General features: G+C 36.9%; 1 protein-coding gene across 7 annotated transcripts in view; it reads left to right on the top strand.

Moving 5' to 3' along the window:
- The window catches only part of LOC120799632 (copine-8), a 97370-nt gene that overhangs the window by 55089 nt on the left and 22578 nt on the right, over positions 1-19703 (top strand). For 6 of the 7 annotated variants that reach the window (XM_040144882.1, XM_040144856.1, XM_040144863.1 and 3 more), the window contains 7 exons: positions 265-328; positions 986-1089; positions 1728-1832; positions 5486-5527; positions 7124-7199; positions 9282-9335; positions 9548-9609. In XM_040144882.1, the coding sequence (XP_040000816.1) occupies positions 265-328; positions 986-1089; positions 1728-1832; positions 5486-5527; positions 7124-7199; positions 9282-9335; positions 9548-9609 (507 nt within the window). The remainder of the gene's footprint in view (positions 1-264; positions 329-985; positions 1090-1727; positions 1833-5485; positions 5528-7123; positions 7200-9281; positions 9336-9547; positions 9610-19703) is intronic. The other variant, XM_040144873.1, reaches the window with a different exon arrangement.

Below are 19703 nucleotides of genomic sequence, written 5' to 3'. Positions count from 1 at the left end.
GTGTTATGAGACATACTGTACTTGATGTTTTAATTGCCTCCTTTTCTAGAGTATACACTGTTCTGATGTCAAGATAGTAATTCCAAACAAGTAATGTGAGATATATGCCATTTATACCACATTGTCAACTCAACCTTTGATCTTAAGTGCAGAGAACAGCAGAGACGTAAGACTAAACATACATGTAAACAACATGGTCATGTCTAGTACATTAGTCTTGGATCTCTTAACTTTTTGCTGTGTTGTGTGCTGTTTCATGTACAGAGGGATTCCAGGGAAGAAATGCGGGACCATTATTGTGAAAGCAGAGGAGCTGAACAACTGCAGGGTGAGGATGGACATACACTTCTTAAACGTTTATATATTATATTCAGATAATATTGAAATAGTTGAAACAGAGTGTAAAAAGAAATATAAAGTTTTTTAATTCCTTTTCCATTCACTCCCAGTCAATTGTTATTAAAGAGAAATGGGTTTTTTTTCTTAAGTTTGCAGTCACTTAATAGCACAAATTAAAACTTTTTTTTCTCCTCCATTGATGTTTTACTAGCCCTATTTATCTTTCATCTTTCATCACCGGGGTCCTATTTTGGCCTCTGCTTACATTTATCCATAGCATAGCAGAAACAACATTCCCCTAAGTTAGCAATAATAAAAGACAGCTTTCGGATCAAGTCCTTTAAGAAATAGGGGTTTTTTCCCAACTATTTTGCACTAGCATTCTAGTTTTTCAACATTGAGAAAAATCCGTCAGCTTTTCCATCAGTAGCAGCCTCAATAGACCAGAAGTCAGAGTATATCCAAGTATCTAAAAGTGAAATTCTTCTCTAAATGGAGATGTCTCTAACTGTCTGGTTGACTAGATAGATGGACGGATGGTCCAACAGATAGTTCAATCACAAACCATTAAAAATTATAAAGGTATGCTTTCTATATGCATTTTTATTCTGTTTTTTCTCTGTCTTTTTCTGTCTTTGCTCATTAGGAATCAGTGATGATGCAGTTCTGTGGGAACAAGTTAGACAAAAAAGATTTCTTTGGAAAGTCCGACCCATTCCTGGTCTTCTACAGGAGCAACGAGGACGGCACGTGAGTCCCCTCCTCTTCCTTTCCTCAAACTCCTTCCCTCTCTCCTTCTCCTTTTTAATTTTTGGTCTAATCCTTCCCTGCATCCAAAGGAAATTGGTTTCATTGATTTACCTTAGAACAAAGGTGTGTGTGTGTGTGTGTGTGTGTGTGTGTGTGTGTGTGTGTGTGTGTGTGTGTGTGTGTGTGTGTGTGTGTGTGTGTGTGTGTGTGTGTGTGTGTGTGAGAGAGAGTGTTCGATCTGACTCTGTGGGCTCTCTTTTCAATCCTGCAGTGTGTGACAAGATAAGACCTTGTGCCCTGAGGGAGGAAGATACCAAGTCAACCTGCAAGCTGAGGGACTAATGAAATTACCTGTTTTGCAGTGTGTGTTTTTGTGTGTCAGGGCAGCACTGTAGATTGCATAGATTTCTACCTTTACTTTCAGTGAGTGGAAAGTTAGTGGAAAGTCAGTTTAATTTTATTTTTCATTTTTTATCCCCACTCATATGTATATTTCTGAAGTGCATACTTCTCCATTCTAACTTCTAACTCCATTCCCTCTTTCTATTTCCCCTCTTCTCTTCCCATTAATCTTTTTTCTCTCTTTCTCTCCTTTTCCTTGTCTCACTGTCTCTGCCTCTCTTTGTTTCTCTCCACAGGTTTACCATCTGCCACAAGACAGAGGTGGTGAAGAACACATTAAATCCAGTTTGGCAGGCCTTTAAAATTCCTGTCCGGGCTCTTTGCAATGGTGATTATGACAGGTAAGTCTGATTTCTATTTTAGATACTAAATATAATGGCAATTTAAATAGAATACAACAACCCAGACAACCATCTGAATCGTCTAGGAAAACATGTTTCAGTATCAAACATACTGAAAATGTCACACTAGGTAATATGGGCAAATCTGGGGATATGATGGATGTTCCCATTGTGTCTAATGGCCTTGTCAGGCTACTTCACACACAATGAAACACTGCTGGCTATGGCTTACATCCACGGGAAAAACACACACTATATTTTACTGTATATAGGGGTTAATTAGGCACAGAAATGTGTGTTCCATACAACTATTACTGACTCAAATATGTTTTTCAAGTTACACAAGCCATATTTATCTGAATAAAGGTGGCAACAAATGACATAAATATCTGCAATATTAAATAAGTTACTGGACCACATAAACAGCTTATAGTCATTCATTTTTACCTTTGTCTGCATAATGTCTGTTTTCTGCTATACCTCTTTTCCAAATTTGTAACTTTGATAGAGTAAATAAATAACTAATAAATGAAACTGTTAAACAAAATGTGGATTTTGATTTTGCTATTTGGTTTTCATTTGGAAATATGTTTGACAGTTTCGTTTCTATAAGCATTATTTAATCTAAGTCAATACTTTTAGTGCAACTTCTTCTGCTTCTGCCATAACTACAGTCCTATCTAGGTGATGCATTCAGGGAAATGCTTTACTTTTGGCAGATAATCTTGTAACATTATTTTTTGAAGGTCAGGTTTATATTTAGCACACAAGTTCAAACAGACAGAGAGCAGACCACTACTAATTCTCTTGTCATACAACTGTAACATGAAGAAAGAGCCAAAATGCAGTGTGTTCCTCTAAAGTCAGTTCTCTGTCACATTTCTCTGCATTTATCTTGGTAGCACAACAAGTGTTGTCCTTCCCCCAAACAATACACACACACACACACACACACACACACACATACACACACACACACACACATTCACCCTATTTATTTTATTAAGTCTATAATGGTAATTGCACTGTCACCCGAGTATGAATGGGGTATTTGTTTATGTGGGTGTTTTTCATGTCTTTAGAAAACAGAAAAATAAACAGGAGATGAAACTGAAACTTAAGATAAACTAATTAAAAAAAATGTCAACATTATGTTTGACTATATATTAATGGAGGCAAGAATCTATGTGTCTGCTCCATCAAACAGGCTTAGATTAGGGCTTAGATTAATGTGACTCTGAAGGTTTTCAGGTGACAGCAAGGCTGACATTTAATATCGTGTTTATCTGTGAACATAAACATAATATGTAACTGTTCAAGACTTTCAGTAGATCAGCTCCCCCCAGCTCAGGAGGTCATGGCAGATCATCTGCATTAAAAAGCATCATGACCACTGTCCAGTACTGATCCTGGAACTGCTGGGGATACAGAAGCTATCAGTGGCACTTGTGGCTGTTATTGATTCGTTGATGGACGAAGGGATGCTATGTTTATGGTTGATGGCATGGCTGTTTGGAACATTTATCTTATTTTAGGAGGGTTTGCAATAAATTTTAGAATGTTAACCAACAATGCACTGATTAAAATACTCTCTAGGTTGCGCTAGCAATTAATTGGAATTAATTATTAGGAAGTGTACCAACTAAATACTGTCTCTGTGTTCCCTTTAATTAGAACCAAATAACATGGTTCTTTTTAGGAAATGTCTTGGAAGATATTAGAAAATTATGCAAAACATATGGAATTATAAAATGATTTCACTGCCTCTTATAACAGATTTGATGTGTGCACTCTAACTTTCATTTAATGATTTACATTGCTGAAATCCACATTTGCTGTGGGGGACACATGGCTTACTTTATATCTCAGGAGAAGAGCAAGTATGAGTGAGAAAAAGAGTAAGTAGATAAAGGTGTGTCAGTTGTGTTTGTGTCCATCTCCTGTCTTGATAGCAGTCATGAAATGAAAAAGGCACAGAGAAGCAGACAATAGGGTTTAGCTTAGCTTGGCTAGCAGACAGCAGCATTGATCTGAAGTTTGCTCCAATAAGCTTATTAGGGAGTTGAGTCACACCATGTCTAATCAATGGAAGACTGAGGAAACCCACAGTGGACTGCACATACAGTATACACACACACACACACACACACACACACACACACACACACACACATACACACACACACACACACAAGCACTCACACATTGGGTCTGCCTCTCTGCAGCCTGGGAAAAGAGATAAGGCTTAACTCATGCTGGCAAACAATAGGGAACTATGTCTTTGTGCTCATAGGTGTTCTCATGGGCCTGTGTTCACTCCCTCACACACGCACACAAACACACTAACACACACACACACACACAACCACACACCAACACACACACACACACACACACACACATTTATGCAGTGAAGTCATAAGATTAAAGCAAAATCGTCAATTACCTGTCACATCATCAAAGCTCAGAGTGACGGGATGTTTCCTACTGAGATGTGGCATAACACCAATTTAATAAGACATACACCCATAAGCACATGCATGTATACACACACACGGTTATTAAGAAAGCTCGAGACACACTGGTTTCTCATGAGGAGAAAGTGTTACATCAACCAGGAAACACATGCATCCACATCACTATACTATTCCCACTCCTTACTTTTATGGCCCACTTTCCTGTAATGTGTATCTGGTTCTTTAAGCATCTCTAAGGCCCATTAATGATGGTTTGTATTTCCACTCTCTCATATTGAAAGGTGAGAAGGATAGAAAAGTGCAGTTTTGGCTCAGGTTTTAAATTAGATTACACTTGTTTTAGAAAGCTGTCAAAGTTGTAAAGTGATAATAGAAAGTGCAGAAAAAAGTCGAACAAAATTTAGGAAATACTACTGTCTGGTTAGAGATTTTTACACAATAGTGCATGAGACTCAAAATTTGATCTGTCTGGACTTTCCGCTGTCAAAAAGACAAACGTAATTGACTGAGAGAGAACGAGTTCCACATAATTTTGTCACTCTGACTATCTTTTATTTATTTTCTCTCAGTTTTAACAGAACTCTTGCTTGCTCCCTCCTTTATGCTTTTCAGCAGTGCCTTTTGCTCTCTCTGCTTTAATTCAGTCTCTCTTCAATTTTCTTTTTGCCTCACCCATCTCCTTCTCTATGTATCGTTCACATTCTTTTGTCAGGGAGAAATTACCCTTCTGTTGAAGATATTGGTAGATATAGTGATAGGGCCGCATATTTGTCTCTTGCAGACTATTCTGTTTTTTTGATTTTTTTTTCCCCATTTCCCTGTAAGCTATAATGGAATGCAGAAATAGATGTATTTGGAGATGAGGAGAGCACAATACCGCAAGAAAATACAGTGCCAGGCAGAAAGCGTGTTTGAATAAAGACAAGCTGCAGAATGGATCTGCTTGTCCTAATGGCTTCACGACAACAATGAGAAAAAAGAAAAATCATATACATATATATATCAGGTACATTTTATAATTTCACAAGTATGGATGAAGCCTTTTAACATGTGGTATTTGTGTTACTTTTTACTCTGGGGAAAGTGAGTTGGCTTTTTCTTTTATTGTATATGTCAAGCATCTTTTTAAAATTTTTAATTTTCAACTTGATCCATATCTTTTGCCTCTCCCAACAGAACAATCAAGGTTGAGGTATATGACTGGGACAGAGATGGCAGGTAATTCCTCTCCGTCACTCGTTGTTATTTTTGTGATAAAACTATCATATAACCTTTTAGATCACAGGATGCAAATACATAAGCATATTAATTTATCAATTGATTAGAAACTACTCAATAATTGATCTGGCAAACGCTGGCCATCCAGTACCAAGTACCAATTGTTTGAATTGATCTAGATGTGTGATAGGACAAATTATGTTTTCATCTGGGTCTGCATCTCTGCTGTTTGTTACTTTGCCTTAAAAGTATAAACAAAGTTTTGGGCCGTTTCACAGATATAAATACAAATTTCAATTTTTTTTATTATTAAAAAAAGTTGCTATTATGTAGGGAATATGTCATGATTCATTAGGTGCATGTAAGCTCCTGATTTGCAAAAAAATCAGACGTTTGTTTTATTGTTAATTACTTAATACATGCAATGGTGTTTTTAATGATAAATAACAAATATATTTATTGTTTGAACTCTCTAAACTAACAAGTCTTAGCAGCAGCGGAACAAAGAGTACATAGACTAAGAAAAGAGTTTGTGTCCAAAAAGCTGTCTGACGTGAGAACAGTTTATTTATTTTTTATTTAGTAATGATTCTGTTGATGCAAGTATCAATACTCAAAATACAAAGATAGAATGAGTGCCACCATGATAACTTCCCAGGGCAGTTTTTTCCTTGTTATATTATAAGCCACTGTGCAGCCTTTTGGCAGTTGATGAACCTTCAAATTCATGAATCTTACTTGTACTCCAACTTAACTTCCTGGATCAGATTTTCATTGTCTAAGTACCTGAAGCAACACACCTTGCATTTTTCAACACAGGGCTCTTTGCCTGTGTCTGACTGCCCTCTTAGTTCCACGGGCTTCAATAGTGGACAGACATCTTATATTTATCAACATCTAGTATGTTTGTTTAGCAAATTTTTGTAGTGTTATCGAATTTGGTTATAAGGATCATGAGCATTGGAGCAAATTGTAAATGTATGAAATATAATATGTACTGACAACCTCATAGCTAGTAAACACTGATAAATAGATGGCAGTACATTTCCTTTAACACTAGTCTACAGTCAGTGAGACAGAAAAGAAGAGGAGTGACATTTGTCAAGCTGTAGTTTAACAGGAAGTAATTTCTCAGTGTCATTCTCATTCTGATGGGGGGGACACCGTGACGCTTTGGTGTAATGTTTTTTAAAGGGACTGAGAAATGTTAACAATTTTTAACAAGCTGTTTGGGTTAACTGAGTTTTTGTGTTATTTAATAATTTCCATGTACATGAAAAAGTCTGCTGTCTTTTTTACCCATGCATTGCTTCAATACTACAACAAATCTCATAATTGTTACTCTAACATTAAATTAACTAAGTTGTCTTTTTTGGGACATGAAGCAATTCAGTTTCCTTTAAAAACTCACAACACATGATGGGACCTTGTTACAAGACAAGTTTGAGAATAATGTTTTGAGTTTTTTACCTCACATGTTGGGATTGTCACTACATTGTGGTCTGTATCTTATATAATTAACTGTCGAACACTACTACTTTTTTGATATATTCCTTTTGTTCTGTCTCTCTGTGCTCTCTTTCTGCCTCTCTGTAGTCACGACTTTATTGGAGATTTCAGCACCAGCTACAGAGAATTATCCAGAGGGCAGAGCCAATTCAATGTCTATGAGGTGAGATTGTGTGTGAGTGTCTTGCAAGCTTGTATGTACATGATTGTTACTGTATTCAGTTTGATGCTGAGTCTCCTATCTAGACCAGTGTACAGGTAAGCAGGTCACTCACATAAACAGTAATTGAACAAACTACTGGAAATGTTTTGAATCAAGTTAAACCAGTGTAAAATTAAACTGCCATGCTCAAATTGTATTTTGGTTTGTTAATTACTGTTAAAATACTAATACTGTTACTACTGAAAAACAGCCTTAGTAATAGCCCCAGATTTTTGTCATTTTCAAACTAATGGTCTTAAGTCCCAACCGACGCTGTCTCGATAGTCCACTATAACTAGCCTCCCATATTTTCATATATGAAATTTAATCCTGCTATGATGATGCTGATCTCCCACCTACGTACATTAGAATAAATATATTCAGTGCCCACAACATTTGTGTTTGGCCTCACTGGACCCAAGAAAAATCCCAGCGTAGCCTTCTGTTTTAGGTAACATTTTCTCAACTCAACTCAATGGAGTTTTTAAAATGATTTGAGACCTACAAACAAAATTTCCATTCAACTTCATTGTGTTGGGTGGTGGCAGATATCTTATTTTAGCAACAAAATAGAAAAAAAGTTGGAGAATATGTTTGTTTGTGATTTGGGTGAACTGACCCTTTAAAATAACTGCCACTACCCGTCGCAGTTACAAGGATGGAGAGTGTTAAAAAGGTTAGGAACATATGCTAAAATGGCTTGAAAATCATGGAAAACATTAATCTCCAATATAAAGTATAGTATGTTTTAAAAAGGCTCCCTATAATATAACATATCATACATTTTTATGTTTTTTTTATGGAAAATAAATAATGATTAAAATGAAGGGGGCTCTCATAAGACTCAGATAATGCCAACCACAATCTTACACACCTGGACCATGTTTAAGGTCCCTGTGTATATATACTGTGTGTAGATCATGCACACGTATACACTCACACACACTGATATGTTATGATGGCTTATCTTCTCCCAGGAAGAGTCAACACTTCTTGATTAGCAGAGTACCACACAAAGAGGACAGGGGACTGTCATTTTAAACAGCTACTGTTTGCCTAATAGTGCTCAGATGTGCACACGCACAAAGGCACACAGACTTACATTGATAAGTATGTGAGGAATAGCAGATAGATAGATTCACACTCACTTAGTGTGTGTGAGTGTGTTTGTGTTACAACCAAGTTTCAATCAGTTCACCTCATTTCTAGAGGCAGATTTGTCCTTGTGTGTACCTATTGCATTGTGAACCAAGGAGAAATCCATAAATCCACACATTTGTATGGTTTTTCCCCAATGTCCTCTCTTTCTGTTTAACCTTTGCACAGTTTAATTAGGCCATAAAGCTCTGATTTAAAAGTCCAAATCCAGTGTTTGGGATTCAAAGGGAGTTTAAGATCAACTACGTGTTTTAATGAGACATGACAGACAAAACGAATTTAGGCCCACAGCTGAAAAAGTGGCTCCTTTCTAATATCTTCACAAAAAGAGGGGGGTCTCAAAGCAATAAGCTTACAGCTGCCTTAGATGCATAGGAATCTTAACTTATGGGTCACTGTGTACTCACTGTGTTCTGCTACATATTTATGAAGTCACATCAGTTAGTTTAGAGCCACAATCCACCTCTAGCTTTAGCTGCTCCTCTGGATATGTTGAGCTTTATGTGCATTACTCAAAGGCATATTCATACTGGTTACTGGTTTAGGGAGGGGTGTATTTGAGCATCGCGAGAGAGACAGAGGGAAATTTTACTATGAACTCAACAACCTCACAACCGGAGGAATATAGGGTATTGTTTAGATTTTATTTAATCTATTTTATATTCTGCTTCTTCTTATCGACTCGTAGTTTCATGTTTTGGTATTCTACTGAAGAAACATATGTAAAGTCAAGACATGCCTTAAGGCAGTTTTTGGCTGCCATAAACAGTCTTAAATGGCAAGGTATTCTGTGAATATTTTTGGTTAATGAAATGAAAGATTGAAATAATGGATGAATGAATAAGTTGACATTGAAGCTACAAGAGAGAACCCTGTCTTTATTAGGTGGTCAATCCAAAGAAGAAAGGGAAGAAGAAGAAATACCTGAACTCTGGAACAGTAAGGCATCACATCTGATGTATTGCTCTTTTCCTTGATATATAGAGTGGTATTAACTAGATTTGAAATGCATTAGTATTCTACAGTTAGTTCAGACTGGTACTTCATTTTCATACTGCTTAATGTAATTGACCAGGTCACTGAATTTATTGTATTAGTAAAAATAAGAAACTGAATTTGTCCAAAGCTGATTGTGGCCCTCTCAATTACAGGTTACGCTGCTGTCATTCCTGGTGGACATTGAAGTTAGCTTCCTGGACTACATAAAAGGAGGGTAGGTCAATGACTATACATTCATTGAACCCACACTGAGGGATGGGGGTTGTAGTCCTTTAATGAGAAGTGACATGCTGAGTGTGCCGGTCCCTGCCTTGATAATAACCCCATCATGAATCAGTGTCCGTAGTATGCCAAAGATAATGATCCCTCAGTGTGAGTGAATCAGTTGGAAACTGTACATTTGCATGTGAGAGAAAGTGAAAGGTGGAAAGAGAGAGACCGACAGATGGGCTGACCTAAAGTCAAGTGCACAGGGCTTAAGTGTGTGTCTTTGTGTGTTTGAGTGTGCACCCTTGTGTGTAATCTTGTATTGTGTTTGTGCTTGCCTATTCCATGTGTCATCAAGTGTGCTCGCATGTGTGTTTATTTACATGTGGTTGTGAACGTATGTTGCTCAGGAGGTTTGACTGTGCACCCAGGCATGGCATAAATGCTTGCCTACACACTCTGCCTTCATTAGACTCACAGAGGGGGAGACTGTCAAGGGAGAGAATGGGACTGTGTGTGTGCAACTTTGGAAAAATATCTCCATTTTCATCCTTGTATTCCTATGTTCCTGCTGCCTTTGTAGCTGTGTTTTTAGGGCTTACAAAAGTCAGCTGGATTTTAAAGAGAATACACACTATATACACACTTTACCCAATTTTGAGGAAAAAAACGTAGAAAGGAGAAGTTTCTTCCCTAAGAAAACAACATATCTCATCTCATCTCTTTTCCAAGCTTTATATTTTTTTTCTTCACCACAAATGAAACTTTGATGAATTGATTAGTTGGATGTTGAAAGTTTTAGACTTTTCACTTAATTCACATGATCAAGATTTTACTACATTGCTGTGGTGACCATCAACCAGCATGTCAGGGACCAGGCTTTTGTTTATTTTAAACGTCAGGAAGAACAGGCTTGATGTAAATATAATATAATTATATCTCAAACATTGAAAGCTGGGAGTAACAGCCTGAAAAAATCACTGGAGTTTTTCTCAACTTGTTAAGTGTGGTGGAAAGGTTTTCTGTAAGTGGACTACACAAGAGTTGAACATGGAAGATAACCTGAAACATCTTCTGAATTATTTATCAGATGACTCAGTGAATGACTCGATAAACCCCTCAAATTCAATGCAGGTGCCCAAGGCATGGATTTTCTGTAAACACTGCTTCATGCCTCATGCCCACAAGACCTCTGATGTAAACTATGAACTCTGGGATCAACCTTGTGTCCCGAACCCATAATACATACTAATTATAAGCAGGTTTTGAGTATGTTTTTTATTTGTACTGGAAAATCAAAGAAGTAAGTGTACTCAAAACTGGCAGTATACATACTACCCCAAAAAATAATAGGAACTGAATCTGCTTTTTAGTACTTAGTATTTATCTTCGTTTAGTATTATTCAAAGACATACAGTTTATATAAAATGTTGGAAACTTACTGAAAGTTAAGTCACAAAATAAATCCTGACTGACAGTAAACATGTAGAACTATCTGTAAAAACTGCAGTTATAAGACTGGATAGAAAATAACCTGAACAGGCAGAGAAACTGTGGTCACAAGAAGGTAATGTACAGTAAGTAATAAGCCCTCCTTAACCTGTATCCACATGCAGAATTGCAAGTGTTTTTTTTTTGTTTTTTTTTACAGTTTTTTAGTTTGTAAAACACAGGAGAAAGACAATGTTTGTGTCTCCCAGGTTTTTGGTTCACCGCTTTTGTGTTACTCATAAATGAGCCTGTAAAAACTGCTTCCTGACTAAGAACACTGATCAATATGATATTGATTCACAGGGCATTAGGAATGCACTTTTCTGTATGCCAGATTAATATATTAGATGGAGCTAGTGCATATGTTTAAGCTGTAGGACATGAAGCATAAATTTTAAGATGCCATATGACAGGAAGGCTTTAATGATCGTATACTGGCGCATGTTTTAGTCATGTGCCGAGTGTGATCAATTTGCATGAAGGACAAGGTTGTTGAAATGCATGTGTGTACTTTCACCACATGTCTTTGCATGTTTACTCACTGCTGCTAATGGAGAAATCCCATCATCAAGTCTCCCTACAAACAAGACCACATTCGCAGCAGCACTGTTAGTCAAAATTTGTTTTTGTTTTTTTTTTTTTTGTTTTGTTTTGTTTTTTGGCAGTGCTTTGGGAGTGTGAGCTGGGTGTTGTTACACGCATGTGTGGCTAAATGAGGTGCCAAGTCCTATCTCAGTGTTGGAAACCTAAATGGACTGTAGTGGTCCAGTTGCACTTACTCCAGTTGCATATTGGGAAGACCGTGTATTTGTGCGCAGACACACAAATGAGCACACACACACAAAAAGATAAAAACACCCATGCTTACACATGCAAACATCCACCCTCATAGGTAATTTCTAAGTCGGGCATTTCCCTGAAATCCCTTAAACATCTCAGTCTTGTTTAACTGTCTACAAAGTTATTTTGACACTTTGCCAGTCACACCCCCCCCACACACACACACACACACACACACACACACACTGCTCTCTTATCTTCTGATTGACAGCTCTTTTTGCAGCTTCAAGCCAATCAGCTAATTGTTCATATGGACCTAATTAGGAAGATGATGTGCCAGCAGCATTAGCATAAATTACTGATTTGAAAAGGCTCCATCTCAATTCAGAGCATTGGATTGCGATGGATTGCTGCTCTCATTCTTTTCACTCCCTCTGATAAAGCATTATTACCACCCGTGGTTCAACAAAGAGGTCTCTATTCATTAGCATGAGGATAAAAATGAAAAATTGTTGGCTATATCTTACATATTTAGCTCTTCCATTGAAGGCAGCCCTGTCACTCATAGTGGCAGATATTGTTTCCCCTTATTTTGGTTTTTGAATTGAGTATTAAAACCAGAATAGAAGCAGGCGAGAACTCTTGCGCTTGTATTGAAATTTTTCTGAGAGGTTATCATTAGAAAGGGGAGCAGAAACTTAGAATCAATGCAAAGATTTGAAAAAATTGAAATCTTTTAGAGGAACCCAGGCATTTTACCTTGGGGGTTATATATTTGCCGGTATCAATGCTCATACTAATTTGACTTGATGCAGGTGTGAGCTTTTTACTTTCCTCTCCTCTTCTCTATTCTCCTCTCCTCTGGCCAGATGGACACGGTCCGACCAGCAACATCTGTTTGCATATCATCAGGAGAGGTCACGTTGCCCAACCTCTGATGCTGTTTTTAGGTCACTCAGTGTACTCATGCATACATTTCCCTCTGATACTAAAATACAGGAGGAAAGGACTCTTGTTTTGAAATTTTTCAACATTTTTTGTCTTAAATAGAACATTTTCACCATTAGACGAAAATTTCCAATACAGTAAGGGGTAGAGGGCCTGTTAAGACTGCCTTTCAAAACTAGAATGTTTGTTTATTGTTATATAGGTGCTGATATCAGTCATTTTAAAAAGACAAAATCAGTCGACAACTGCAATCAACCACAAAGATAAGTATGATTTTCCTCAACTCTTAAGGGTTTTCTTGGTTTTAAAGATGAAGAATAATGACTAGTGGTGATTACTGGTAGGTGGCGAATTATAACTGACTGCTTATGAAGGTATTTGTGCTAAAACTGAAATTACTTCAGATATTAACTGATAATTTTTGGGACAATTACTATTACAGCTCCTATGTAAAAATTCTCACATTGGCAACTTCTAATATTGTATTTGCCACATCAAAAAAGATACAGCTGCAAAAAACAATGCATGCCATTACACACAATAGTTTGAAAGATACTTTATTATTGCATCCAGGCGGAAGTGATACTTTTAGCCCCCTGGTTACAATACTATAAATATTCTTTACATAGGGTTTTAAATAGGAAAGAAAGGTAATGGACAGTATACTGTAGAGAGAGATTGGTTTACAGGGCTACCGGCTGCAATCTGGTCTGTCTCTAAAATGGTTAAGGTTATACTTCTGCCTCAATATTGCTTTACAGAAAATGACAAGAAAAATTGTTTTTGGAGTTTTTTGGACACTTCCTTCTACAAGTAATTTCAAGTTTACTGTGTCTGCTTTTGGTTTTAGCTTAGCTTCCTCACTTAACTTCACTTACCACTTGCCTTATTCTATATAGATAAGCCTACATATTTAGTGTTAAGTGAAAAGGGTGGGTCAAATGGTTCTCTTGTTTTGAATGGATGGGTGAAAAAGAGAAAATAAAGTACAATCTGTTTTTATACTATTCATATTGTTGCTTTATCATTCAATATATTTCTACTTATAAAAAACATAATTTTATAGGTAAAATTGGGCTAAATAGCACAAAAAGTTATACTTTGCCAATATTTTCAGTAGTGAAAGTTTCTGCAGAAGCAAGTCACAAGAGATCTGGAAGAGATACAGTAAGTCTAGAAATTAGATGCTTTGAAGATTTAGGAGAGACTTTAACACCCAGTCTGTTCAGTCTACAGAAAAGCTTTTTTAAATGTAATGCAGATCCTCCTCAACAGTCCCCCCCGGCTGTGTGGTATTTTGTCATATTGGTTTCTTGCTGAGTCACTATGGGCTTTAACAGCAGGGGAAGATCAGGAACTGACAGAAAACCAGCTGCTAAAAAGGCATTCCCCCTTCACCCCAAATACATTATTATATACTCTACATGCAACACACACACGCTCGCACACACTATTCAAAATGGAAAGCCATGTTCATGTAACACAGTCCTTACTGTATGTATTGTTTTGTCTCCAAGACTTAGAGTCTCTTATATGAAGCATTGTGGGAAAGGTATTGTATTGGTCACATACAGTAAAATACATAGACACACTCTAATATAAAGATGGACACACACAGAAACACATACATACAGTACATACCGTTTAAGAGAGACACACAGAAAAACCAAGAAGCAGACCGTGTAGTGAATAGGGAAAAGTGAAAATGAACAGTCATTTTCAGTGTGTAATTAAAGCAAGGCACTTAGCCAACCATTACTGAGTAATGGCTGGAGGTGCCCAGTGGCCTCTTCAAAGAGGACAGTGAAGGCTCTTGAAAGCCAAATAGAGGTTAGCAGAACAGATCGGAAAGCCAGATTTAAGGAAGAAAAGGAGATATAAATCAGTGAAAACTAACTGTATCTTTGCTCTGTTCTACAATTTTAGTCTGACCAAAAGAAGTGGACCTTATTAGTGTAACTAATGTACAGCTTTTAATGTACATTTGAGTGTATATCAACCAATTTAACCCTTTCCCACATAGCTTCATGTTTTTGGGTTTTTTCCGATGTAATTCCCCCAGTGAGGAACAGGTGAAATTTAATTTTATAGAGCATGTGTGTAGAAGTATTTGTGCCTGAATCTTAAGGGTTATGGTGAACTTGCCAAGAGGTGGATTGCAGCGAATTAAAAAAAGAAAAGAAAAACAAGACACAATAGGGCTGGTTACAGTCCTTAAAGGGCTGGAGAAGTTTTGTTCTATCTTAAGGACACAGAATGATAAGATACTAAGCTTTGGTTTTTAAGGAAAGCTAAACTCACATCTTTCCTTCCTCTGCTGAAACTCAATGATGTGACGTTGTGGTTAAGACCTCTGACTATGGAGATACCTTATCATACCTGGCAGAACCTTTTGCTGCTTTTCCGGTTTGAACCTGTTCAATGTAGATCTCCTTTTCATGTTCAGGTAGTTTTGTATCTGTTTGAGCAAGTATTTTATATAGTGTGTGTGTTATGCTTTGTTTCATGCCACCTGACACCCACAGAAAGAAATGTAAGTCTGTACCAGGAAACACACAGATGGAAACAAGCATGTTGCCTTTCAACTATTATTGCCAAATGCCTTCATGTTTAGGGTAATAGAAGGAAAAGCAGTTAATTTCATGGTAGGTTTGATTCTGTGTTGAAAACTGTGAAAGCACTTTGTTGTATAAATAAAGTAATATAAAACAAGAAATACTTTAATAAGGCAACAGATTTGAAGTAATCATAGAAAAGAAAAATAGATGTACAGTATCTTCCTAAAAGGCCAGTCTGCATGACATCCAAAAACCCACATCACCAGGGAAAATTCCAAGAGCCACTAAACTGATGTCTGTCTCACGTTTTTGTCTGATTAATGCAAAGGATATAGTTGACCTTTTCGAGAGTGTCCTGTGGTCTGATCTGGATATTAATGTTCTGGTCTGGTCATTAATATTCTCTTCATTAGTAGTCAAAATGATGATGTCAAACATTAAGGATGATTTTCACTTTGTAAAGCAAGAAACTCTGACACTGACGAGGAAAAACTTCACAGTCAGTAGAACGATCTACTGACTGTGAATTGTACAGCCTCATAGCCCAAAATAATCACAGTCAAACTAAAGAGGTTTGATAATGTCAATCAATAACAGTGACTCAATAATTACAACTCACTTCCAAAAAGTATAGAGCCAATATCCTCTGATTTGGAACCCAAGTTCCTGCTTCTGTCATAATTTACTTGACAGCTTTTAAATTGTACATTATGGTTGTGAATCATATTGTTGATGTAACTCTGACATTGTGTTTTCTTGTGCAGATGTGTTTAACCATGGACTACCTCTCTGCTTTCAACTATTCTCTGCCTTTTGTCATTTTTTATTGTCCATCCTCTAGTTCACATTGTTTTTCTGGCTGTCCCTTCACACTCCCACAATTGGAGGTCCTTTCTCAAACGTGTGTGTGTATGACAGAGAGAGGCTGGGTGGTAGAGAAAGAGGGTATATATAATTTAGGCTGCGAGGCTGAAGCTTGACTGTGCCAGCGTCGGGAACTGGACCAGAGCTCTCTTAGATCTCCTCTCTCTGCTCCCATTGTCCACGTCACCTAGAAAAACTGCTCTGCTGTCACTTTCTTGGCTTTTGGGAAATCAAACCTTCCTATTAATCACTCTATAATTAACCTTTTTTCACTTTGTACAACATCACTGTTGGGTGAAAACATGCGATCAGCTTTTATCAACTAAGAGTGGCTTTGTGCTTTGGTCAATGACAGTGATTGGGGATATTATCTGGTGGTGTTTTAAAGTTTTTCTGTATATCCCTTAAAAGTTTGGAGAGTTTTCCTCACTAATAGAGGTATCATGCTTTTCTTTTACTGATGTAAAGATGTAAAAATGACCAAAACTGACGTTAATGTTTTATATGAAACTTGCAGCAAAAGATGCACTTTCGAAAACATAACAGAACATAGCCATCTCAAATTGGGGAAAATAACTATTTTTTGGCTGGACAGCGACAGGGGGCCAGTCCTATAAACACAAACGTCCATCTGACTGACTGACTGATAAAGTTAAGCAATTGGTCAGCCGAATGCTGCGTAAGTAAGTGCTGAGGTAACACCATTGGTCATTTCTCTTTCATAATGAATATTTTGTATTGCGTCATCAGAGGGGTGTTCACAGACATTGTTGCCAACTTAGTGCCTTTTGTTACTAGATTTACTGACTTTTCACATACTTTTAGTGACTTTACTTCACAAAAGCACCTAGAAACAAATCTAGTGACTTTTTGGACAAACCTTTGCTACTTTCTATGGAAGAGAGTTTTGCCCCGAAAGTGCAAGGTTGGGCTTTCCCTCTGCAGTCACACCTCTCTGTGTCTCATTCAATTGACAGCACGGCAGCTGACACAGATGTGAATGAGCTTCTAACTTTATCTCTGAGTGATCATTTTACAAGTAAATATAGCCAAAATCATAGCACAGCCAATTTCTTTAACTTATGAGTCTGGTGATTTTGTCAGACAACGTCGCAGTTATAAAATCTTGATTTAAGCAGTGCAGAGCAGCAGCTTAGAAAGGGCTTGGAAGTGACTGCTGGTTAATATGTAGTCATAATGGGCCGCGTTTCAGTCAGAAACAGAAAAACATGTAAATGAAAACAGTTTCATTCGCAATTCAGCTGTATTAAAATACTGTACATGCGAGCACAGACAGTAGGAGAGAAGCAAACAGGTAAAGGACGGTCCAGCCATATACTAGGTTTTGACATATTGTTGTTGGAAAAACTAGGCTGTATAATCCTAGTCTTGTCAAAACAGAAGACTAGGACTATACAGTCTTGCTAGCATGCCTGTAAGGCTTGACCTAGGCACAGTGGTACTTTGAGTTTAGTGCAAATGTTAGCATGCTAATATGTTCACAATGACAATGCTAACACGTTACAGTTATGGCCAAAGAAGACTATGAGACTTCAGCCATCCCTAATGTTTTTGTGAGGACAGTGGTGCTCTGAGCTAAATTTTAACACCTGTATGCTATCATGCACATAGTGACAATGTTAATATGCTGATGTTTAGCAAGCAAAATGTTTACAATTGTCGCCATCTTAGTTTAGCATATTAGGATGCTAAAATTTGCTAATGTCATCAGTTTTGCAGTAGTCCAATTTCTGTGGAGCAATTTCACTACAAACGTAAAATATAAAAAAGTCAGGGGATCACTAGATTTCATGGTTATCCAATAGTTGTTGAGATTATTCAGTCTGGACCAAAGGACTGGACAGCTATTGTGTCTAAAAAACATCTGGTGTCCAATATTAGTTTGGAAGACCAAAATCTACGACATGACAGCTTAATAAACACAAATATTTTTTTGTGTAGAGATGACCACAGAGGACAGAGTGCAGGGACAGCCATAGAGAAGAGAGAAGATCACAATATTAAGTAAAGATTTTCTCTAAAGTTTTAAAATTAGTTGTTGCCTTGATTTATATGGGCTCACAAGGGTCTATACTATTACTGTATGTAGCCACAGAAGTGACAGAAGCAATTTTATATGGTTTTTCCTTTTTTCGTTTTTTTGTTAACAGACATTTTAAAAAAAACCTTGCACAAGTAATTTACATGGGTGTCTGACATTATAATTTCGCCAGAGTAAAATCATAGATTTTTCTCGTAATCACAATCACAACACAGAAATTGTATCGTGAAAATAGGATGAATGATATTAAAATGAATGTTATGGAATACATTGAGTGATCTAATGGGCAAGTACATCCAACTGACTCCATTGTTCTTAAAGATGGAAAGAAACCAAACCAACAGATGTTGCTAACCACCTTAATAATTATTTTATAGATAAAGTAGAAAATTTAAAAAATAGCATATCAAAAGTAGGTTAATGAAATATCTTATTTTTCATCATAAAAATTCAAGGTAGAAAACCTTGAAAAAGTAAAGTAGAAAACGCTATGCTAAAAACCTGTAAAAATAAACCACCAGGTGTTGACTGCCCGTTATTTTTTATATTATAAACCAGAGTTTTATTGAAAGATTATGTCCACAAGAATGGAAAACGCCCAAAATAGTACCTCTGCCCAAAAATGTATATAAATTTATTTATTACCTGTTGTAAGTAAAATTATGGAAAGAATAGTGTGCGAACACATTAAATGCAATTGTTCTATGAATAATTTAACCACTGAATTTCAGCATGCATACGGAGAAGGACATTCAACAGCTACTGCTCTGACTCTAATGACTGAAAATTGGCTGAGACAAATTGAAGAGAAGAAAATAGTGGGTGCTGTCCATCATGGATTTTACAGCAGCATTTGATGTTATTGATCATGAATTATTATGGAAAAAACTAGAATGTTATGGTTTTGCTCAGTCTGCATTATCATGGATAGAGAGTTATTTAATTAACAGGACACATCATTTATTTTAATGGGAGCTACTCTGATTTCAAAACTGTAGTGGTGTGCAGTACCCCAAGGAAGATGCCTTGGCCATTGCTGTCCACCATTTTCACAAATGACTTACTAGTTGTTATAAATAAGGCCAATATTTCGATATATGCGGACGATTCAACGATATATATGTTGGTATTCACGGCCAATAAGTTAAATACGGTTTTAAATTTAGTGTTGAGATCAGTGGTTGAATGGAATAGGGGGGAAAAAAATTGGTCCTCAGTGTTTCTAAGACAAATAGCGTCGTATATGGTTCAAACCACTCTCTTGGTATAAAACCAAATTTAAATCTTTGCATAAATGATGAGTCTATTTAACCAAATCCAGGAGACCAAGCTCCTAGGAATCAACTTAGATAGTAAATTATCGTGGTCAAAACTAGGTTGTTAAGATGGGAAATTGTA

This window comes from Xiphias gladius, chromosome 2 (genome assembly GCF_016859285.1).
Source record: "Xiphias gladius isolate SHS-SW01 ecotype Sanya breed wild chromosome 2, ASM1685928v1, whole genome shotgun sequence".
Taxonomy (NCBI): Eukaryota; Metazoa; Chordata; class Actinopteri; order Istiophoriformes; family Xiphiidae; genus Xiphias; species Xiphias gladius.
Note: the sequence above shows the minus strand (reverse complement) of the source record. Positions and strands in the feature narration are given on the sequence as shown.